This window comes from Oncorhynchus masou, chromosome 29 (assembly GCF_036934945.1).
Source record: "Oncorhynchus masou masou isolate Uvic2021 chromosome 29, UVic_Omas_1.1, whole genome shotgun sequence".
NCBI lineage: Eukaryota > Metazoa > Chordata > Actinopteri > Salmoniformes > Salmonidae > Oncorhynchus > Oncorhynchus masou.
The window spans coordinates 24,845,909-24,867,787 of record NC_088240.1 but is presented as its reverse complement, the minus strand read 5'-3'; the positions used below and the strand labels follow the sequence as shown (position 1 = coordinate 24,867,787).

The window sequence follows — 21,879 nt, the reverse complement described above, 5'->3', positions numbered from 1 at the left end:
GTAAGGGTAGGCAACAACACATCTGCCCCGCTGATCCTCAACACTGGGGCCCCTCAGGGGTGCGTGCTTAGTCCCTTCCTGTACTCCCTGTTCACCCACGACTGTGTGACCAAGCACGACTCCAATACCATGAAGTTTGCTGATGACACAACAGTGGTAGGCCTGATCCCTGACAACGATGAGACAGCCTACAGGGAGGAGGTCAGAGACCTGGCAGTGTTGTGCCAGGACAACAACCTCTCTCTCAATGTGAGCAAGACAAAGGAGCTGATCATGGACTATTGGAAACGGAGGGCCATACAGGCCACCATTAACATCGACAGGACTGAAGTGGCGCGGGTCAAGAGTTTCAAGTTCCTTAGTGTCCACATCACCAACAAACTATCATGGTCCAAACACACCAAGACAGTTGTGAAGAGGGCACGACAACACCTTTCCCCCCTCAGGAGACTGAAAAGATTTGGCATGGGTCCTCAGATCCTCAAAAAGTTTTACAGCTGCACCATTGAGAGCATCCCGACTGGTTGCAATACCGCCTGGTATCGCAACTACTATCTGACCGGAAGGCGCTACAGAGGGTAGTGCGTACGGCCCAGTACATCACTGGGGCCAAGCTTCCTGACATCCAGGATCTATATACTAGGCGGTGTTAGAGAAAAGCCCGAAAAATTGTCAAAAACTCCAGTATTAGACTGTTCCCAAGTCATGGACTGTTCTCTGCTGAACAACTAAACTAATCAAGTGGCCACACGGACTATTTACATTAATGCTACTCGCTGTTTATTATCTATGCATAGTCACTTTACAAATGACCTTCATTAACCTGTACCCAGGCAGATTGACTCGGTACCCGTACCCCCTTTATATAGTCTTGTTAATGTTATGTACATTTCTTGTGTTGCCTATTGATTGATTCAATTTTTTTACTTTAGTTTATTTACTAAATATTTTATTAACTCTATTTCTTGAACTGCATTGTTGGTTAAGGGCTTGTAAGTAAACATTTCATGGTAAGATATCCACAAATCAAATCAAATCAAATTTTTATTGGTCACATACACATGGTTAGCAGATGTTATTGCGAGTGTAGTGAAATGCTTGTGCTTCTAGTTCTGACAGTGCTGCAATATCTAACAAGTAATCTAACAATTCCACAACAACTACCTAATCCACACAAATCTAAGTAAAGTGATGAAATAAGAATATGTACATATAAATATATGGATGAGTAATGACCAAGCGGCATAGGAAAAATGCAATAGATTGTATAAAATACAGTATATACATATGGGATGAGTAATGAAAGATATGTAAACATTATTAAAGTGGCATTATTAAAGTAACTAGTGATCCATTTATTAAAGTAGCCAATGATTTCAAGTCCGTGTGTAGGCAGCAGCCTCTCTGTGTTAGTGATGGCTGTTTAACAGTCTGATGGCCTTGAGATAGAAGCTATTTTTCAGTCTCTCGGTCCCAGCTTTTATGCCTCTGTACTGACCTCGCCTTCTGAACAGGCAGTGGCTCTGGTGGTTGTTGTCCTTGATGATCTTTTTGGCCTTCCTGTGACATCGGGTGCTGTAGGTGTGCTGTAGGGCAGGTAGTTTGCCCCTGGTGATGAGTTGTGCAGACTGCAAAACCCCCTGGAGAGGCCTGCGGTTGCCGGCGGTGCAGTTGCCATACCAGGCAGTGATACAGCCCGACAGGATGCTCTCAATTGTGCATCTGTAAAAGTTTGGGAGGGTTTTAGGTGACAAGCCACATTTCTTCAGCCTCCTGAGGTTGAAGAGGTGCTGTTGCACCTTCTTCACCACACTGTCTGTGTGGGTGGACCATTTCAGTTTGTCTGTGATGTGCACGCCAAGGAACTTAAAACTTTCCACCTTCTCCATTGCTGTCCAGTCGATGTGGATAGGGGTGTTCTCCCTCTGCTGTTTCCTTAAGTCCACGATCATCCCCTTTGTTTTGTTGACGTTGAGTGAGAGGTTGTTTTCCTGACACCACACACCAAGTGCCCTCACCTCCTCCCTGTAGGCTGTCTTGTCGTTGTTGGTGATCAAGCCTACTACTGTTGTGTCATCTGCGAACTTGATGATCGAGTTGGAGACGTGCATGGCCACGCAGTCATGGGGTGAACAGGGGTACAGGAGGGGTCTGAGCATACACCATTGTGGGGTCCCAGTGTTGAGGATCAGTGAAGTGGAGATGTTGTTTCCTACCTTCACCATCTGGGGGCGGCCTGTCAGGAAGTCCAGGACCCAATTGCACAGAGTGGGGTTGAGACCCAGGGCCTCAAGCTTAATGGTGAACTTGGAGGGTACTATGGTGTTGAATGCTGAGCTGTAGTCAATGAACAGCATTCTTACATATGTATTCCTCTTGTCCAGATGGGACAGGGCAGTGTGCAGTGTGATGTCGATTGCATTGTCTGTGGACCTATTGGGGCGGTATGAAAATTACAGTGGGTCTAGGGTGACAGGTAAGATAGAGGTGATATGATGCTTGACTAGTCTCTCAAAGCACTTCATGATGACAGAATTGACTGCTAGTCATTTAGTTCAGTTACCTTTTCCTTCTTGGGAACAGGAACAATGGTGGCCATCTTGAAGCATGTGGGGACAGCAGAATGGGATAGGGAGAGATTGAATATGTCCGTAAACACACCAGCCAGCTGGTCTGTGCATGGTCTGAGGATGCGGCTAGGGATGCCGTCTGGGCTGCAGCCTTGCAAGGGTTAACACATTTAAATGTCTTACTCATGTCGGCCACGGAGAAGGAGAGCCCACAGTCCTTGGTAGTGGGCCACGTCGGTGGCACTGTATTATCCTCAAAGCGGGCAAAGAAGGTGTTTAGTTAGTCTGGAAGCAAGACGTCTGTGTCTGTGATGTGCCTGGTTTCTTTTTGTAGTCCGTGATTGTCTGTAGACCCTGCCACATTCGTCCACATACAACAGTTGTATTCGGTGCATGTGACAAATAAAAATTGATTTGATTTAGCTATTTGCGCCTTACATATTTGGGTTGTTGTGGATGACTGTTCACAAATCTAAATGTGTATTTGAATTCAATAATGGTTGAATTCAAGAAGTTTAAGCTGCCTATCAATCATAGTTTTTGAAACCAGTGGACAGCCAGTGAAATATGCGCTCTTGCAACAAATGCATAGTGCGCATCCCAGCATATAGAATAAAAGTGGGGCTTTTATTGGTTACATTTCTCCAGGCCCATCCCTCAGCTTTTTTCGAAACCAGGCAGGGCGACCGTTTTGTTATTGTTTCATCTGTAGATTTGCCACTTAAACAGCTGCCCGCAAGATATCAAAGTGTCACCAACAAAAAGGTAAACAATAGGCCTATAGCAAATACATCACATGGCATTAATTGTTCACATGTAAATGGCACTTTTCAGTAGTGCTCAAAGCATGCCATTCCATGAGCACAGCATTTATTTTTCAACTCGAATCAATGAGCCCAATCTGTCCTCCATGACAACAAAATCATAAACAACAGAGTAGGGCTGGCTAATAAGTCCTTAGTTTTCTGGTTATGCTCAGGTAAAACAATTTGGCTAATCTATACTTCCATATTTCCAAGTCCTATTCTTGAAGATCAAGGGGTATCATATTTATTGGAATGACTGGAATTCTGATAGACTTTTGTTTTATTATGTAAAATTACAATTTAATCGTATTATTAAATGTAGTAAAAAGCGATGGGTTCGAAGAAGCCTACATAACCATAAAGTAAAATATAACATCCATATACTGCCAGCTATGTAAACTTTAACATAGATTTATCCTGCAGTAGATGTCGTTCAATTGGTAACATGCATTGTTGTTGTCACGTCCTGACCTTTGTTCCTTTTTTACGTCTCTATTTTAGTTTGTTTAGGGCATGAGTTGGGGTGGGCATTCTATGTGTTGTTCTATGTTTTTGAATTAGTGTTTGGCCTGGTATGGTTCCCAATCAGAGGCAGCTGTTTATCTTTGTCTCTGATTGAGAACCATACGTAGGCAGCCTGTTTTCCCACTATGATTTGTGGGTAGTTGTTTTCTGTCTCTTCTGTCTGCACCAGACAAAACTGTTTTGTTTTCGTTCCTTCTCTTGTTATTTTGTTTTTGTGTTGAGTTTAAATAAATATTAACATGCACACGTACCACGCTGCATATTGGTCCGATCGTTCCTACTGAAAACCGTTACAGTTGTCTTCTTCTTCAGGGGAAAGTAATTTAAAAGTAACTGAATGTAATCCAATTAAATTACTGAGTTTGGGTAATCCAAAAAATTACGTTACTGATTACAATTTTGGACAGGTAAGTAGTAACTGTAACGGATTACATTTAAAAAGTAACCTACCCTACCTTGCATACTCTAGTGTAGTAGACAATCAAGCATATATATAGATCATATTAAATTACTATTTTCATTCTTAACTGAATTATATGCATGCACCCAATTTGTCTCAGACTATTTAAAAAAATAAATCTTCTTTAAATGTTTTTTGACTCAGACTCTTGATTTGTTTGACGGTTGTTATGGCGGTTGCCAAGGGCTCTGCTGAATCGAGAGGTCGACTCCCCACCACTTACATAGAGGCCAGGGAAATCTCAGCGGTAAGTTTGCCTCCAAAAAGGGACAATATGATGTAGCTAAGCTAGCTAGTTAACTAAATGTGAAATTAAGAATGTGATGTTTATATTGAACGTGTTTCAAATGTCATTATTTGGTAGATTCATGGCTACTGGTTGCTATTATTATATGACTGATTGTTTGTGGTTGGTTAGCTTAGCTCTCTGCTTTCTTAATGTTGCCAACAACTAGGCTTGCCAGTTTTGCTCCCTCTGATTAGCCTGCAACCTCCTCATGAAGATCAATGTCATTGTCAGACATTTATGCAACTGTAAATGTATACAGTAAACTTAGCTACTGTACTTTTTGCCAGGAAATAGAAGCTTTCACCGTGGAGTCGCTATGCCATCAGAACGTGCAAGGCTTCTTCGGAGGCCGTTGCCCCCTAAAAAGAATCCCCCCATTGTGAAATCACTTCCTTCGCCTATACTTTCAGGTAGGTTACAGGGATTGTAATACAGGGGTTGCCCTATTGCCTGGGACAAGTGAATTGGATTGGATTGGATGGATTTCATATGCTTGGGAATACGGATATGTATGTGTTGGTCACATATACTTTTTTATCAGAAAACCAGTCAGTGTCTGGTGTGACCACTATTTGCCTCATGCAGCGCAACAAATTTCCTTCGCATAGAGTTGATCAGGCTGTTGATTGTGGCCTGTGGAATGTTGTCCCACTTCTCTTCAATGTCTATGCGAATTTGTTGAATATTGGCGGAACTGGAACACGCTGTCATACACGTTGATCCAGAGCATCACAAACATGCTCAATGGGTGATATGTCTGGTGAGTATGCAGGCCATGGAAGAACTGGGACATTTTCAGCTACCAGGAATTGTGTACAGATCCTTGCGACATGGGGCTGTGCATTATCATGCTGAAACATGAGGTAATTGTGGTGGATGAAAGGCATGACAATGGCCCTCAGGATCTTGTGATGGTATCTCTGTGCATTGAAATTGCCATCAATAAAATGCAATTGTGTTCATTGTCCGTAGCTTAAGCCTGCCCATACAATAACCCACTGCCACCATGGGGCACTCTGTTCACGATGTTGACATCAGAAACCCGCTTGCCCACACAACTTCCCAGTACAGTTGAAACCGGGATTAATCCACGAAGAGCACACTACTCCAGCGTGCCAGAGGCCATCGAAGGTGAGCATTTGCCCACTGAAGTCGGTTACGACGCCCAACTGCAGTCAGGTAAAGACCCTGGTGAGGATGACAAGCACGCAGATGAGCTTCCCTGAGACGGTTTCTGACAGTTTGTGCAGACATTCTTCGGTTGTGTAATTCCACAGTTTCATCAGCTGTCCGGTGGCTGGTCTCAGATGATCCCGCAGGTGAAGAAGCCGGATGTAGAGGCCCTGGGTTGGCGTGGTTACACATGGTCTGCGGTTGAGGCCTGTTGGATGTGCTGCCAAATTCTCTAAAATGACATTGGAGGCGGCTTATGCGAGATAAATAAACATTAAATTCTCTGTTAACAGCTCGAGTGGACATTCCTGGAGTCACCTCACATTTTAGAGTCGCCTTTTATTGTCCCCAGCACAACATTTAAGAGAAATTAGCTTTTTGTGCGTGTGGAACATTTCTGGGATCTTTTATTTCCGCCCATGAAACATGGTACCAACACTTTACATGTTGCGTTTATATATTTGTTCAGTATACAACATTAATGTTCTTGATGTGTTTTATGGAACGTTGCTAGAACATTCATGTGCCCAGTTTTTTTCATGGTAGAAGAACATTTCATCAACGTCCCACCAAACATACACAGGACATGGTTGCCATGTTCTCAGAATATACAATATTAATGTTCTAGACACGTTTTATGAGAAAATTGCAAGAACATTCCAAAAGGAAGACAATTTATGTCAGTCGGGCAAATTGAGCCTCCTCTGATAACAACCAAAATACAAAGAATTACGGAACTGATCTTTCTTATTTCTCCCCAATGTGTAGGTGAAAGGAAGGCAATATATGACACTTATGCATGTAAAATTACTGCTTATAACTTATTACCCATTTGTTCACATTACTTTATGTTAATAAAATATTTCAGTTGTGTAAATCACATTTGTTTTCACTGCTGCCTATGCTTTCTGACAAAATCACTATTTTGTAGTTCTTCAAAGTAAATAAGGCATACTTTTATGTCTGCTGAATACCAACTATGAATCACATAGATCATGTATTTTCAGGTAGAGATACCTTGCGAACAACAACTGCTCTCAATATCCCCTCACAATTGTGCATTTGTAAAATGAACACAGACTGGACAAGCAGATGCACAATGGATTATGGTCATTGTAGTTAATTACCACGTTTTATGAGCTAAACTATGGAGAATATTGGCCTGTTGGAAACTACAACTCCGTACAACATCACACAGTTCAGGCTGGATCTGATTTATCTCTAGAGTGACTGCAATGTGTGCATTGAGCTCACAGAATAAAAATGAATGAAATGGAATTCAAAGAATTGAATTGTTGGTCAATTAGTTGTTTAAAAAATGAAAAATAGCAAAAATGTTGGTCAGCACTATCTACGTTTGATCCAACTTTTAAAGTGCCATGGGAAACTTGCATTTGTTTCTTCCAGGTACAATCATAGACTCATTGCCCTCAACAGAGAGAAGGGATCTGAAGGACAGTGCCACCGGGCGGAGTGAGTCAAGCTACCACATGCTTCCTCTTTGGGACTATGACCCTGCAGCCTTTCGGGTGGCTCCCACTCCTCTGACCTCGGTCCCATCCATGCAAATACCTAAAATAATTGAGGGATTCCCCTGTAAACCTCCACGCACTCTCCCCAAAATCCCCCTCCTCGACCTCCTCAAGTCAGACCCCAGATACATCCCCTTTCCCCCTATTTTTAGCTTCAATGACTTTCTGCGGGACCCTAAAGGCGGCTTTGGGGCTCAGTCACTAGAGGGCCTGAAGAAAGTGGCACTGTCTCGCTGCAACTACAGGAAGCTGGTTGGGCTTTTCCTGATGGAGCTGCACAAAGGGCAGCAGACTGAGGTGTCTAAGCAGCTGATGTCCACTGAGAAATTGCCAGAGGCCAAGACCAGGATCCCACAGAAGCAAATCATATGCGGTACATACTGCATATAATATGTTAAAAGATTACCTACCATTGTAGTAGACTATAATCCAGATTGTAGTGTGTTCATTATGCACCAGTACTAGTGTATTATTTAGTGAGTATTGTGTGACAAGGATGCTTGCTTGTGTAAGTTACAGTGGTGTACTGTTTCTTCATGCGTATTGTGTGTGTTGTTAGCATTTGTTGTGTGTTATCTGATAAGAGCTGGCAGCATTGATCCGTATGGAGGTGCAAACTCAGATGATGTGTCGGCGGAGCTGTTTGGGAGATGGGACCTGCAGGTCTGAACAGAAGTCTGTGGAGATATGGGTACCCCCAGGGGAAAGACAAGCTGTTCAGAAGCAGGAAAATCTATACCTAGGCAAGAACATGTTTGCCTTCTAACTTACTATAACAAAACTAACACTATTGAGTTGTTTGTACAAAGCCAAGTTCTGTTTTTCTTGTAGCAAATAAATACATTTTTCCTTTGAGCAGGAACGGAGGTGATCCTGAACTCTGTGACTACCAAGCACTTCCAGGGCTCTCGGCGGACCCACTCCCCGTTCAGGCACTCTGGAGAGGGCATCAACCCATCTGAGCTGGCCATACTGGACTGTCTGACAGAGGGGGGCAAGGCACTCACCCTGAAGGTGCTGTGTGTTGCTTACTGTGTTGTGTGGGTGTGGGTGGGTGTGTGTGTGTGTCAAATTCTACAAGTCTCTTGTTTGCCAATTATTTATGTATCATTTTCTTATTTTATCATTTATTCCTTATGTATTGAAAACATTTGTTCTCAGACTCTTTGCAGCATTACTGAGAGCGACAGAAACACAGACATCACTTATTCTGACTAACATTAAAAGGAAATGAAACGACTGTCTCAAATTTAGCATAACAGGAAGTTGAAGAGGAATATGCAAGCTAGAGCTTCCCTTTTTCTCTGAACCTTGACTGTGTGTTTGATTTACTGTGTGTTTTCTCAGGCCCACTTCATTGCCCTGCTTCCTGATCTGACTCCTCTGGCCCAGAGCCTTCTCTACCTCAACCTGTCCTTCAATGACTTCACTATCTTCCCAGTGGAGGTGAGATGCCTTATGAACTGAGGCAAACCATGAGCATGTCTTACCAATATACTGGGGTCGTTTTAGAGCAGTGATCATCAACTAGATATTTGACTAAAACTTCAAACCTTGCTTACATTTGTATGCGATCACATACAATATATCTCTCTATTATGTTTCGGAATACTTCAAAACAGATTTCCAAAATTAAAATCATGTGGAGCTGATTTGCTGGTGTTGTTACAGTATTTTATGTCCAACAATAAAATAAAAAAATAAAATGCTCCGAAAAGTTGGGGGGCCAAATAAAATCCCCCGTGGGCCAAATTAGGCCCGCAGGCCGCCAGTTGGGGAACCCTGTTTTAGAGCCTATTTATCTGAAAAGGGGGTTCTGAGCATGTTGCAAAATGTCATTGCAATTCCATGGCAAGACAACTTCCAAATATCTCTTCTCTCTCTCTTTAAACAGGTGTATGAGCTCACACAGTTGGAGGTGCTGAAGATGAGAGACAACCCCATAGAGGAGATTCCTACCGGCATCCACAGACTCACCAGGCTCAAAACCTTTGTCATCTCCTTCTGCAAGATCACCTCCCTGCCGTCAGAGTAAGCCACAAGGGGGCGCTACAGGGTTGGGAACTTGTTATACCACAGTGTTAAACCTACACTGCTGTTAGATGTCTCTGTCGGTCTCCCAGATCTGAGTCCTGTGCTGTTGGTCCTACCTACAGGCTGTACCAGCTGCCCACCCTGCAGTTTCTAGATGTATCCTACAACCTTCTCTCATCCCTAACAAATGACATCAGAAAACTCAGGTACAGTCTAGAGTAGGCAGTAAGTCTGCAAAGACCATGATATGGAGCTTCCCAAGGTCTTATATTGTATGGGGGTAACTCACCTACCACCACCACCTTTGTAAAGTACCCACTTTGTGTTATTATTTAAATATAACAGAACACCTCGGTCTGCAGGACTCTGGAGTACCTGAATGTGGAGGGGAACCAGCTGCCTGGCCTGCCCTGTGGGGCCCTGCGCCTCTCCCTCACCCAGCTCAGGATCTCCAACAACTACATGCACCCCTACTTTTGGAAGAGCTGCAGCTGGAACTCTCCCCAGGATCTGCAACACTCAGCCACTATGACCCTCTCTCTCACAGACACCTGTCTGCGCTACGCCAGCCTTCCCCCTGAGGCACAGATGGCCCTTAGCAGGTAGCCTATTTACATGACCCTGATCAGATTCAACTAAATAAATACACAGTATAAAGGATGAACTCCATGTTTGTTTGTTTTAAGATAAAAGAGATGACTGTTTCATTGATGGTGTGTGTGTTTTTTTTGTGTCCCCAGGGTGGGTGTGTGTGACTGCTGTAGGGGTCCTATGTACGGACCTGGACTCAAGGTAATCCGGCCCTGCTACAATATCTTCGGACTACACAGGGTGCCCTTTATCTTCTATGCCTGCACCCCAGCATGCCACTGGAACTTCAAGATCCAGACCAAGAGTCTCTCCAGTCTTCTGTATGGAGAAGACACAACTCACAATAGTGAACAACTAACATGACTATGAAGGAACCAATACTGAGGCTACTATATCTTGGCCTTAATAGCCAAAGATCTCTGAATATCTATCTCATCAGCTCTACTAATCTTGTGCCAAATTGTAATCTTACCATAATGTCTACTGATGTCACTGTCTTTATATAGCCTTGAGTAGTTGTCTGCAAAACATGTATTTTGCACAGCAAGTGCATGTGAAAACTCCCAAAATTATGGCACTTTTAATGTCTTAAAATTTTCCATTGACCTCCAATTAAAATAAAGTATTTCTGAATACTAGTTGTGTTGAACTACTTCAGCCTCAAGTAGTGTGTATCGCTTTAAGCCTGACTTCTTATTCTGGCTGCACAACTGATTGACAAACACTGCAAATTGAGAAGTCGTGACTAAACTAAATAAAAATAAGAAACTACACTATGAAACAAAGATAAATGATAAAGAATGATAGGAAAAAGTTTTGGAGCACCTTCAATTAAATTTTGGGCAAAAAGGCAAACTGCTCCATCATTCATTGAATCAGATGGCTCATTCATGACAAAACCCACTGGTATTGCTTCATTGGCAAGTTTAGCAAACTTAGGCATGACATGCCAGCAACAAATGCTGACTACCCATCCAAGTACAGTGGGGCAAAAAAGTATTTAGTCAGCCACCAATTGTGCAAGTTCTCCCACTTAAAAAGATGAGAGAGGCCTGTAATTTTCATAATAGGTACACTTCAACTATGACAGACAAAATGAGGGGGATAAATCCAGAAAATCACATTATAGGATTTTTTAATGAATTTATTTGCAAATTATAATGGAAAATAAGTATTTGGTCACCTACAAACAAGCAAGATTTCTGTCTCTCACAGACCTGTAACTAATTCTTTAAGAGACTCCTCTGTCTTCCACTCGTTACCTGTATTAATGACACCCGTTTGAACTTGTTATCAGTATAAAAGACACCTGTCCACAACCTCAAACTGTCACACTCCAAACTCCACTATGGCCAAGACCAAAGAGCTGTCAAAGGACACCAGAAACAAAATTGTAGACCTGCACCAGGCTGGGAAGACTGAATCTGCAATAGGTAAGCAGCTTGGTTTGAAGAAATCAACTGTAGGAGCAATTATTAGGAAATGGAAGACATCGATCTGGGGCTCCACGCAAGATCTCACCCCGTGGGGTCAAAATGATCACAAGAACGGTGAGCAAAAATCCCAGAACCACACGGGGGGACCTAGTGAATGACCTGCAGAGAGCTGGGACCAAAGTAACAAAGCTTACCATCAGTAACACACTACGCCGCCAGGGACTCAAATCCTGCAGTGCCAGACGTGTCCCCCTGCTTAAGCCAGTACATGTCCAGGCCCGTCTGAAGTTTGCTAGAGAGCATTTGGATGATCCAGAAGAAGATTGGGAGAATGTCATAAGGTCAGATGAAACCAAAATATAACTTTTTGGTAAAAACTCAACTCGTCGTGTTTGGAGGACAAAGAATGCTGAGTAGCATCCAAAGAACACCATACCTACTGTGAAGCATGGGGGTGGAAACATCATGTTTTGGGGCTGTTTTTCTGCAAAGGGACCAGGACAACTGATCCGTGTAAAGGAAAGAATGAATGGGGCCATGTATTGTGAGATTTTGAGTGAAAACCTCCTTCCATCAGCAAGGGCATTGAAGATGAAACGTGGCTGGGTCTTTCAGCATGACAATGATCCCAAACACACCGCCCGGGCAACGAAGGAGTGGCTTTGTAAGAAGCATTTCAAGGTCCTGGAGTGGCCTAGCCAGTCTCCAGATCTCAACCCCATAGAAAATCTTTGGAGGGAGTTGAAAGTCCGTGTTGCCCAGCAACAGCCCCAAAACATCACTGCTCCAGAGGAGATCTGCATGGAGGAATGGGCCAAAATACCAGCAACTGTGTGTGAAAACCTTGTGGAGACTTACAGAAAACGTTTGACCTCTGTCATTGCCAACAAAGGGTATATAACAAAGTATTGAGATAAACTTTTGTTATTGACCAAATACTTTCCAGCATAATTTGCAAATAAATTCATAAAAATCCTACAGTGTGATTTTCTGGATCTTTTTTTCTCTTTTTGTCTGCCATTGTTGAAGTGTACCTATGATGAAAATTATAGGCCTCTCTCATCTTTTTAAGTGGGAGAACTTGCACAATTGGTGGCTGATTAAATACTTTTTTGCCCCACTGTATATCTGACCAAAAATCAAATCAAATCAAATTTTATTTGTCACATACACATGGTTAGCAGATGTTTGTTAATGCGAGTGTAGCGAAATGCTTGTGCTTCTAGTTCCGACAATTCAGTAATAACCAACAAGTAATCTAACTAACAAGTCCTAAACTACTGTCTTATACACAGTGTAAGGGGATAAAGAATATGTACATAAGGATATATGAATGAGTGATGGTACAGAGCAGCATAGGCAAGATACAGTAGATGGTATCGAGTACAGTATATACATATGAGATGAGTATGTAAACAAAGTGGCATAGTTAAAGTGGCTAGTGATACATGTATTACATAAGGATGCAGTCGATGATATAGAGTACAGTATATACGTATGCATATGAGATGAATAATGTAGGGTAAGTAACATTATATAAGGTAGCATTGTTTAAAGTGGCTAGTGATATATTTACATCATTTCCCATCAATTCCCATTATTAAAGTGGCTGGAGTTGTGTCAGTGTGTTGGCAGCAGCCACTCAATGTTAGTGGTGGCTGTTTAACAGTCTTATGGCCTTGAGATAGAAGCTGTTTTTCAGTCTCTCGGTCCCAGCTTTGATGCACCTGTACTGACCTCGCCTTCTGGATGATAGCGGGGTGAACAGGCAGTGGCTCGGGTGGTAGATGTCCTTGATGATCTTTATGGCCTTCCTGTAACATCGGGTGGTGTAGGTGTCCTGGAGGGCAGGTAGTTTGCCCCGGTGATGCGTTGTGCAGACCTCACTACCCTCTGGAGAGCCTTACGGTTGAGGGCGGAGCAGTTGCCGTACCAGGCGGTGATACAGCCCGCCAGGATGCTCTCGATTGTGCATCTGTAGAAGTTTGTGAGTGCTTTTGGTGACAAGCCGAATTTCTTCAGCCTCCTGAGGTTGAAGAGGCGCTGCTGCGCCTTCTTCACGATGCTGTCTGTGTGAGTGTACCAATTCAGTTTGTCTGTGATGTGTATGCTGAGGAACTTAAAACTTAAAAGTATGAGAGACAAGTATTGTAGTTTTGAATTCCGTAAAGTGAGTGTGGAAGAGGTGAAAAAATGTTGTCTATCAACAATGACAAGCCACCGGGGTCTGACAATTTGGATGGAAAATTACTGCGGATCATATTGCCACTCCTGTTTACCATGTCTTCAATTTAAGCCGACTGGAAAGTGTGAGTCCTCAGGCCAGGAGGGAAGCAAAAGTAATTCCTGTACCTAAGAATAGTAAAGCCCCCTTTACTGGCTCAAATGGCCAACCTGTTACCAACCCCTAGAAAACTTTTGGAAAAAAATTGTGTTTGACCAGATACAATGCTATTTTATAGTAAACAAATTGACAACATACTTTCAGCATGCTTATAGGGAAGGACATTCAACAACAACAACAACACTTACACAAATGACTGATGATTGGCTGAGAGAAATTGATAATACAAATATTGTGTGGGCTGTCTTGTTAGAATTCAGTGCAGCTTTTGACATTATCGATCATTGTCTGCCGCTGGAAAAACGTATGTGCTATGGCATTACACCCAACTGCAATTATTTGGATAAAGAGTTACTAACAGAACACAGAGGGTGTTCTTTAATGGAAGCCTATCCTACATAATCCAGATAGAATCAGGAATTCTCCAGGGCAGCTGTCTAGGCCCCTTACTTTTTAAAATCTTTACTAACAACATGCCACTGACTTTGAGTAAAGCCAGTGTGCCTATGTATGAGGATGACTCAACACTATACACCTCAGCTACTACAGCGACTGAAATGACTGCAATACTCAACAAAGTGCTGCAGTTAATTTCTGAATGGGTGGCAAGGAATAAGTTAGTCATAAATTTCAAAAACTAAAAGCATTCACTAAACCTCAACTAAATCTTGTAATGAATAATGTGGAAAATGAGCACATTGAGGTGACTAAACTGCTTGGAGTAACCCTGGATTATAAATTGTCATGGTCAAAACATATTGATACAACAGTAGCTAAGATAGGTAGGTCTGTCCATAATAAAGCACTTCTCTGCCTTCTTAACAGCAAGGCACGTCTTACAGGCCCTAGTTTTGTTCTACATGGACTACTGTTCAATTGTGTGGTGAGGTACCACAAAGAGGGACTTAGGAAAATTGCAATTGGCTCAGAACAGGACAGCAAGGCTGGCCCTTAGATGTACACAGAGAGCTAACATTAATAATATGCATGTAAATCTCTCCTGGTTCAAAGTGGAGGAGAGATTGGCTTCATCACTACTTGTATTTGTGAGAGGTATTGACATGTTGAACTACTGGCACACAGCTCAGACACCCATGCATACCCCACAAGACATGCCACCAGAGGTCTCTTCACAGTCCCTAAGTCCAGAACAGACTATGGGAGGCGTACAGTGCTACATAGAGCCACGACTACATGGAACTCTATTCCACAACTAGTAACTCATGCAAGCAGTAAAATTAGATTTAATAAAACAGATAACAATGCACCTTATGGAACAGTGGGGACTGTGAAGCAACACAAACATAGGTCCAGACACATGCATACAAACACACGATAACATACGCACTGTACACCCACGTACACATGGATTTTGTAGATATTTTGTAGATATGTGGTAATAGATTAGTGGCCTGAGGGCACACACTTAATGTGTTGTGAAATCTGTTGTGAATGTATTGTAATGTTTGTATAATTGTATAACTGTCTTAATTTTGCTGGACCCCAGGAATCCATGACAAATACAAATATAAAAAGCTAGTGAATTCACACTCCGGAACAGTAGGCAGACACAGCCCACACAGTAGGTGGAGGCATGCACCGCTCACTCACGAGTATGTTTGCAGACCGCCATAATACCACAGAAGAAGAGGAGGAGCAGACAGCTACAGGAAAAGACGAACATCTTTGGGCTATCACTAACGTTACTTACCACAGCGGCAAAGCGAAAATGTGCTATATCGTATAATTTCTTGAAAATTAACATTTGCTTTTTGGTCTTACTTTAAGGTTAGCAGTGTGGTTAAGGTTGGTGTTCGGTTTCAAATCACATTTTAAGAAGATTAATTGTAGAAAAAGTGTAGAAGTTTATGACGGTGGATGAAACGACATATTTTTGAGAAAGCTTACAAGCACTTCCGGTGTCAAAGTTTGTGTTGTGTTGTGTTGTCAAGATGGCTGGCCATGATCATCATCGTGACCATCTGTCTCTGTGCTTATGTGACTTAATCAGGTAATAATCAATTAATAAATTATGCTGCTTTGTTTCTGATACCTGTCTAGCCTTACAATTCTCGCCAACAGAAACTGGATATGAATAAAGAATGAAGTGACCGTCATAGCTACCTAACGTTAGTTAGTAGCCATATCTATGAAGAGAAGACATTTTATCGGAGTAATTTGGTTTGTTTATAATTTGTATAGACAAACCATTGTCAAAAACTAGCTAAATTCCTAGTTGGCAAGCTACTCAGAACCAGTCAGCCAGCCACCATGGTGTTATAATTAGTAGTATAACCTTAATTATTTTTTGTCTTGAAAACAGATTACTATGGTCCATGGTGCTGCCATGCGTGTATCTGAGCTTGGTGCTGGCGCTGCTCCTGTTTCTACTCGTCATGGGTGTCCGAATATGGCTGCAGAGGAGTCGGAAAGCCCGCCTGGCTCAGAACAGTTCCCCAACTGTGGCCTTCTTCCACCCCTACTGCAATGCAGGAGGGGGCGGGGAGCGGGTGCTCTGGTGTGCCCTCAGAGTGCTTCAGAATAGGTAGGTTTATGCAGTCTGAGCCTATAGGTAGATTTTAATGCGTTAGTGAAGTGCTCATGAGCTTAATAACCTATCTTCTTGATATGTTATGTCTCTGCTGTGTCTTCCCTCCCGTAGATACCCAAACGTTTCATTCGTTGTGTACACCGGTGACCATGGGGTGACAGGGGAGCAGATCCTCGAGGGCGCCCAACAACGCTTCAACATCAGGCTGCCTCATCCAGTGACTTTCATATTTCTGAAGAACCGTCTCCTGGTGGAGGCTAGCTCCTACCCCCACTTCACCCTGCTGGGGCAGAGCATGGGCTCAATGTTCCTGGGCTGGGAGGCCCTCACTGCCTTTGTACCAGACCTCTATATGGACTCCATGGGCTATGCCTTCACTCTGCCCATCTTCCGCTACCTGGGAGGATGCAGGGTGGGCAGCTATGTGCACTACCCCACCGTCAGTACTGACATGCTGTCTGTGGTGAGAGAGAGAAACCCAAGGTCGGAACTGTTTATTTTAATTGCATAAAGCATGTTGATGTGGTTATTTATTGTGACACAGATAATGTATTCGTTAATAGTTTGGTTGATGTTTTTGTTATCAAACTTGTAATTTGCCTCTGCAGTATTTGTGATGATACACTCCCTCCTATAATCCCAACAGGTTCAACAATGCAGACTACATCTCTGCTAACCCTCTTCTTAGTATGGCCAAGGTGATGTACTACTGTGCCTTTGCTCTGATCTACGGCCTAGCTGGCTCCTGCAGCGACGTCGTCATGGTCAACTCTACCTGGACACTGGGCCACATCCTGGCCCTGTGGCGCGCACCCAGCCGCACCGGTGTGGTCTACCCTCCCTGTGACGTCCGCTCCTTCCTCAACATCCCATTGGAGGATGAGGTAGAAGGGGAGGGGCTTGGTGACAGGAAGTGCCATTCGATAGTGTCCGTGGGTCAGTTCCGACCAGAGAAAGACCACCGGCTGCAGATTAGGGCCTTCCGGAAGCTTCTGGACAGGAAAGGGGTAGGTCCAGGCGGGCGGGATTCTCTGAGGCTGGTGTTGATTGGTGGCTGCCGTAACCAGGAGGATGATGATAGAGTGCTGATGCTGAGGGGGTTGTGCCAGGAGCTGGGTGTGACAGAAAGAGTTGAGTTTAAACTTAACGTTCCCTTTGATGAGTTAAAGCGGGAGCTGGTGGACGCCACCATTGGTCTGCACACCATGTGGAATGAGCATTTTGGCATAGGTATTCATTTTTATCTATACCATCTTATTATCTTCTGTTTTTAAGAGAAGTGTTGTACATTCCAAACATATTCATCTGATCCCAGTTCCTACTCTCTGTATCCTCTCTCTCCTGTCTCAGGTGTGGTAGAATGTATGGCTGCAGGGACAGTCATTCTGGCTCACAAGTCCGGCGGCCCCAAGCTGGACATTGTGGTTCCCTATGAGGGCGGGCAGACTGGCTTCCTGGCCGACAGCGAGGACAGCTACGCTACTGCCATGGAGACCATCCTGGCACTGTCACCGTCGGCACGGCTGGAGATCCGGCGCAATGCTCGACGGTCTGTAGACCGTTTCTCCGACCAGGAGTTTGACGCCAGCTTCCTGTCTTCCATGGAATCACTGATGGGAAAGCTGGAGTGATGAGGGAAAACCAATCACTCCCCCCTCACAGACTGAAACCCTTCCTCTCTGCTGCACTCACAGGCCTGATTGGCTGGGAAACTGATGGTCTATGAGACCTTTGCTGGCTTTATTCATAGGAATAAGTAAGGATGCTTGTCTAACTTGCTTTGTCTTGCTAGAGTTCCAGTGAAGGGACTTACTGGAAATTCTATTGATGTTTACACTCAAAAAGCACTTGGTCCTTATATCTCGTCCATTACGGCAGAGAGATCAAACATTGTGCTTTTTTTTCTCACTGTGATTTTTGTTTTCTTGCTCTGTTATGGGACTATGGTTCAGAATTGTAGATATTATACAAACAATGCTTTTTTTAAGAAAAAAGGAAATGTATTGTTAATTTGTCTGAATCTTAAACGTAAACTTGTATTTTGTATATAATATTATAGTCCCTCAAAGCAACAACGATACCGAAACATTTTCAATGCCCAAATAATTTACATCTTGTCAATGCTTGCTTATGGTATACTTTAACCTGTGGCAAGAATAGATAGCCCTTGGTCAAAACTTTAACCTGCAGTTTAGAAAAATGCAAGATGTGTCTGTACTTAAAATAAATAAATAAATATATATTTCACCTTTATTTAACCAGGTAGGCAAGTTGAGAACAAGTTCTCACTTACAATTGCGACCTGGCCAAGATAAAGCAAAGCAGTTCGACACATACAACAACACAGAGTTACACATGGAGTAAAAAAAAACATACAGTCAATAATACAATAGAAAAATAAGTCTATATACACTGTGAGCAAATGAGGTTAGATAAGGGAGGTAAAGGCACATACAATATAGCAAGTAAAACACTGGAATGGTAGATTTGCAGTGTAAGAATGTGCAAAGAAGAAATAATGGGGTGTGAAATAAATACAGTAGGGGAAGAGGTAGTTGTTTGGGCTAAATTATAGATGGGCTATGTACAGGTGCAGTAATCTGTGAGCTCCTCTGACAGCTGGTGCTTAAAGCTAGTGAGGGAGATAAGTGTTTCCAGTTTGAGAGATTGTTTTTGTTTGTTCCAGTCATTGGCAGCAGAGAACTGGAAGGAGAGGCCGCCAAAGGAAGAATTGGTTTTGGGGGTGACCAGAGAGATATACTTGCTGGAGCGTGTGCAACAGGTGGGTGCTGCTATGGTGACCAGCGAGCTAAGATAAGGGGGGACTTTATCTAGCAGGGTCTTGTAGATGACCTGTAGCCAGTGGGTTTGGCGACGAGTATGAAGCGAGGGCCAGCCAACGAGAGTGTACAGGTCGCAGTGGTGGGTAGTATATGGGGCTTTGGTGACAAAACAGATGGCACTGATAGACTGCATCCAATTTATTGAGTAGGGTATTGGAGGCTATTTTGTAAATGACATCGCCGAAGTCGAGGATCGGTAGGATGGTCAGTTTTACGAGGGTATGTTTGGCAGTATGAGTCAAGGATGCTGTGTTGCGAAATAGGAAGCCTATTCTAGATTTACCTTTGGATTTGGAGATGTTTGATGTGAGTCTGGAAAGAGGGTTTACAGTCTAACCAGACACCTAGGTATTTGTAGTTGTCCACATATTCTAAGTCAGAACCGTCCAGAGTCGTGATGCTGGACAGGCGGGCAGGTGCAGGCAGCGATCGATTGATAAGCATGCATTTCGTTTTACTTGTATTTAAGAGAAGTTGGAAGCCACGGAAGGAGAGTTGTATGGCATTGAAGCTCATCTGGAGGGTTGTTAACACAGTGTCCAAAGAAGGGCCAGAAGTATACAGAATTGTGTCGTCTGCGTAGAGGTGGATCAGAGACTTACCAGCAGCAAGAGCGACATCATTGATGTATACAGAGAAGAGTCGGCCCAAGAATTTAACCCTGTGGCACCCCCATAGAGACTACCAGAGGCCCGGACAACAGGCCCTCCGATTTGACACACTGAACTCTATCAGAGAAATAGTTGGTAAACCAGGCGAGGCAATCATTTGAGAAACCAAGGCTATCGAGTCTGCCGATGAGGATGTGGTGATTGACAGTCGAAAGCCTTGGCCAGGTCAATGAATACGGCTGCACAGTAATGTTTCTTATCGATGGCGGTTAAGATATCATGTAGGATCTTGAGCGTGGCTGAGGTGCACCCATGACCAGCTCTGAAACCAGATTGCATAGCAGAGAATGTGCGGTGGGATTCGAAATATTCGGTGATCTGTTTGTTGACTTGGCTTTCGAAGACCTTAGAAAGGCAGGGTAGGATAGATATAGGTCTGTAGCAGTTTGGGTCTAGAGTGTCCCCCCCTTTGAAGAGGGGGATGACCGCAGCTGCTTTCCAATCTTTGGGAATCTCAGACGACACAAAAGAGAGGTTGAACAAGCTAGTATTCGGGTTTGCAATAATTTCGGTAGATAGTTTTAGAAAGAAAGGGTCCAGATTGTCTAGCCTGGCTGATTTGTAGGGGTCCAGATTTTGAAGCTCTTTCAGCTGACTGGATTTGGGAGAAGGAGAAATGGAGAAGGCTTGGGCGAGTTGCTGTGGGGGGTGGAGTGCTGTTGACCGGGGTAGGGGTAGCCAGGTGGAAAGCATGGCCAGCTGTAGAAAAATGCTTATTGAAATTCTCAATTATAGTGGATTTATTGATGGTGACAGAGTTTCCTATCCTCAGTGCAGTGGGCAGCTGGGAGGAGGTGTTCTTATTCTCCATGGACTTTACAGTGCCCCAGAACATTGTTGAGTTTGTGTTGCAGGAAGCAAATTCCTGCTTGAAAAAGCTAGCCTTGGCTTTTCTAACTGCATGTGTATATTGGTTTCTAACTTCCCTGAAAAGTTGCATATCACGGGGGCTGTTCGATGCTAATGCAGAACGCCATAGGATGTTTTTGTGTTGGTTAAGGGCAGTCGGGTTTGGAGAGAACCAAGGGCTAAATCTGTTCCTGGTTCTACATTTCTTGGGGCATGCTTCTTGGGGCATGCTTATTTAAGATGGTGAGGAAGGCGTTTAAAAAAACAAAAAACAGGCATCCTCTACTGACGGGATGAGGTCAATCTCCTTCCAGGATACCCAGGCCAGGTTGATTAGAAAGGCCTGCTCGCTGAAGTGTTTCAGGGAGTGTTTGACAGTGATGAGTGGAGGTCGTTTGACCGCTGACCCATTACGGATGCAGGCAATGAGGCAGTGATCGCTGAGATCTTGGTTGAAAACAGCAGAGGTGTATTTAGTGGGCAAGTTGGTTAGGATGATACAGTGGGGCAAAAATGTATTTAGTCAGCCACCAATTGTGCAAGTTCTCTCACTTAAAAAGATGAAAGGCCTGTAATTTTCATCATAGGTACACTTCAACTATGACAAAATGAGAAAAAAATCCAGAAAATCACATTGTAGGATTTTTAATGAATTTATTTGCAAATTATGGTGGAAGACACATTTCAATTGAATGCATTCAGTTGTACAACTGACTACGTATCTTCCCTTTCCTTTCTTGTCTTTGTGCTCTGTAGGTCTTTCCTCTCCCGACTGTTCATCTGAATGATCTGTCTCAAGGTTCCTTCAATATCCTAAATGTTGCAGATAGAAATCTAATATATAGAGCTGAAATGGTCATTTCTTGTGCATTTCTACACAATACATTTCTATGTGAAAGTAAGGCATTAAGCCCCTGGTCTTACCTGGGCAGGTTGGGGTGTCTCTGTCTGGTGGCTCTATGCGTCTGGGCTGAAAATATGTCTGTTCTGTTAATATCAATAACCACGTTTCCATGCGTGCAAAGTCATACTGTATAAAACAAATCACTACAGCTGTAATGGAAACAGTTTTGGGTATAATTGTATAAATAATGACAGATAATTTGTTCGTTTGGCATGGTGGGATCTTTTTATCTCTTTAAATTAATTATGCGAGAAATGGTGGTGGAAAAGCATGTATGTGCAAATATTGATATAAATACCAA

The 21,879-nt window shown here is 43.2% G+C and overlaps 2 protein-coding genes across 4 annotated transcripts; both read left to right on the top strand.

Moving 5' to 3' along the window:
* Positions 1-4,544: 4,544 nt before the first annotated feature.
* LOC135519240 (leucine-rich repeat-containing protein 63) lies at positions 4,545-10,613 on the top strand. Of its 3 annotated transcripts, none has more exons than XM_064944357.1 (10): positions 4,545-4,608; positions 4,938-5,060; positions 7,231-7,728; positions 7,940-8,098; positions 8,215-8,369; positions 8,703-8,801; positions 9,250-9,386; positions 9,512-9,595; positions 9,752-9,991; positions 10,130-10,613. In XM_064944357.1, exons 2-10 carry the CDS (start codon positions 4,967-4,969, stop codon positions 10,341-10,343), a joined length of 1,680 nt encoding a protein of 559 aa, XP_064800429.1. In that variant the 5' UTR covers positions 4,545-4,608; positions 4,938-4,966; the 3' UTR covers positions 10,344-10,613. The 3 variants fall into 3 exon arrangements, with proteins under 3 accessions (XP_064800429.1, XP_064800428.1, XP_064800430.1); XM_064944356.1 differs by having other exon boundaries at positions 9,479-9,595; XM_064944358.1 differs by lacking the exon at positions 7,231-7,728 and having other exon boundaries at positions 9,479-9,595.
* Positions 10,614-15,416: 4,803 nt separating this feature from the next.
* On the top strand, positions 15,417-18,551 carry LOC135519238 (GDP-Man:Man(3)GlcNAc(2)-PP-Dol alpha-1,2-mannosyltransferase-like). The gene is made up of 5 exons (XM_064944355.1): positions 15,417-15,771; positions 16,084-16,305; positions 16,423-16,794; positions 16,958-17,541; positions 17,662-18,551. Exons 1-5 carry the CDS (start codon positions 15,713-15,715, stop codon positions 17,940-17,942), a joined length of 1,518 nt encoding a protein of 505 aa, XP_064800427.1. The 5' UTR covers positions 15,417-15,712; the 3' UTR covers positions 17,943-18,551.
* Positions 18,552-21,879: the final 3,328 nt, after the last annotated feature.

Excerpts from the sequence above, each read along its gene's own strand:
- LOC135519240 (XM_064944356.1), top strand. The coding sequence starts at position 4,967 with ATGCCATCAGAACGTGCAAGGCTTCTTCGGAGGCCGTTGCCCCCTAAA. Across the intron at positions 5,061-7,230 it reads TCCTTCGCCTATACTTTCAG|GTACAATCATAGACTCATTG; the intron begins GTAGGTTACAGG and ends TGTTTCTTCCAG. Across the intron at positions 8,802-9,249 it reads TCACTATCTTCCCAGTGGAG|GTGTATGAGCTCACACAGTT; the intron begins GTGAGATGCCTT and ends CTCTTTAAACAG.
- LOC135519238 (XM_064944355.1), top strand. The coding sequence starts at position 15,713 with ATGGCTGGCCATGATCATCATCGTGACCATCTGTCTCTGTGCTTATGT. Across the intron at positions 15,772-16,083 it reads TGCTTATGTGACTTAATCAG|ATTACTATGGTCCATGGTGC; the intron begins GTAATAATCAAT and ends TCTTGAAAACAG. Across the intron at positions 17,542-17,661 it reads GAATGAGCATTTTGGCATAG|GTGTGGTAGAATGTATGGCT; the intron begins GTATTCATTTTT and ends CTCCTGTCTCAG.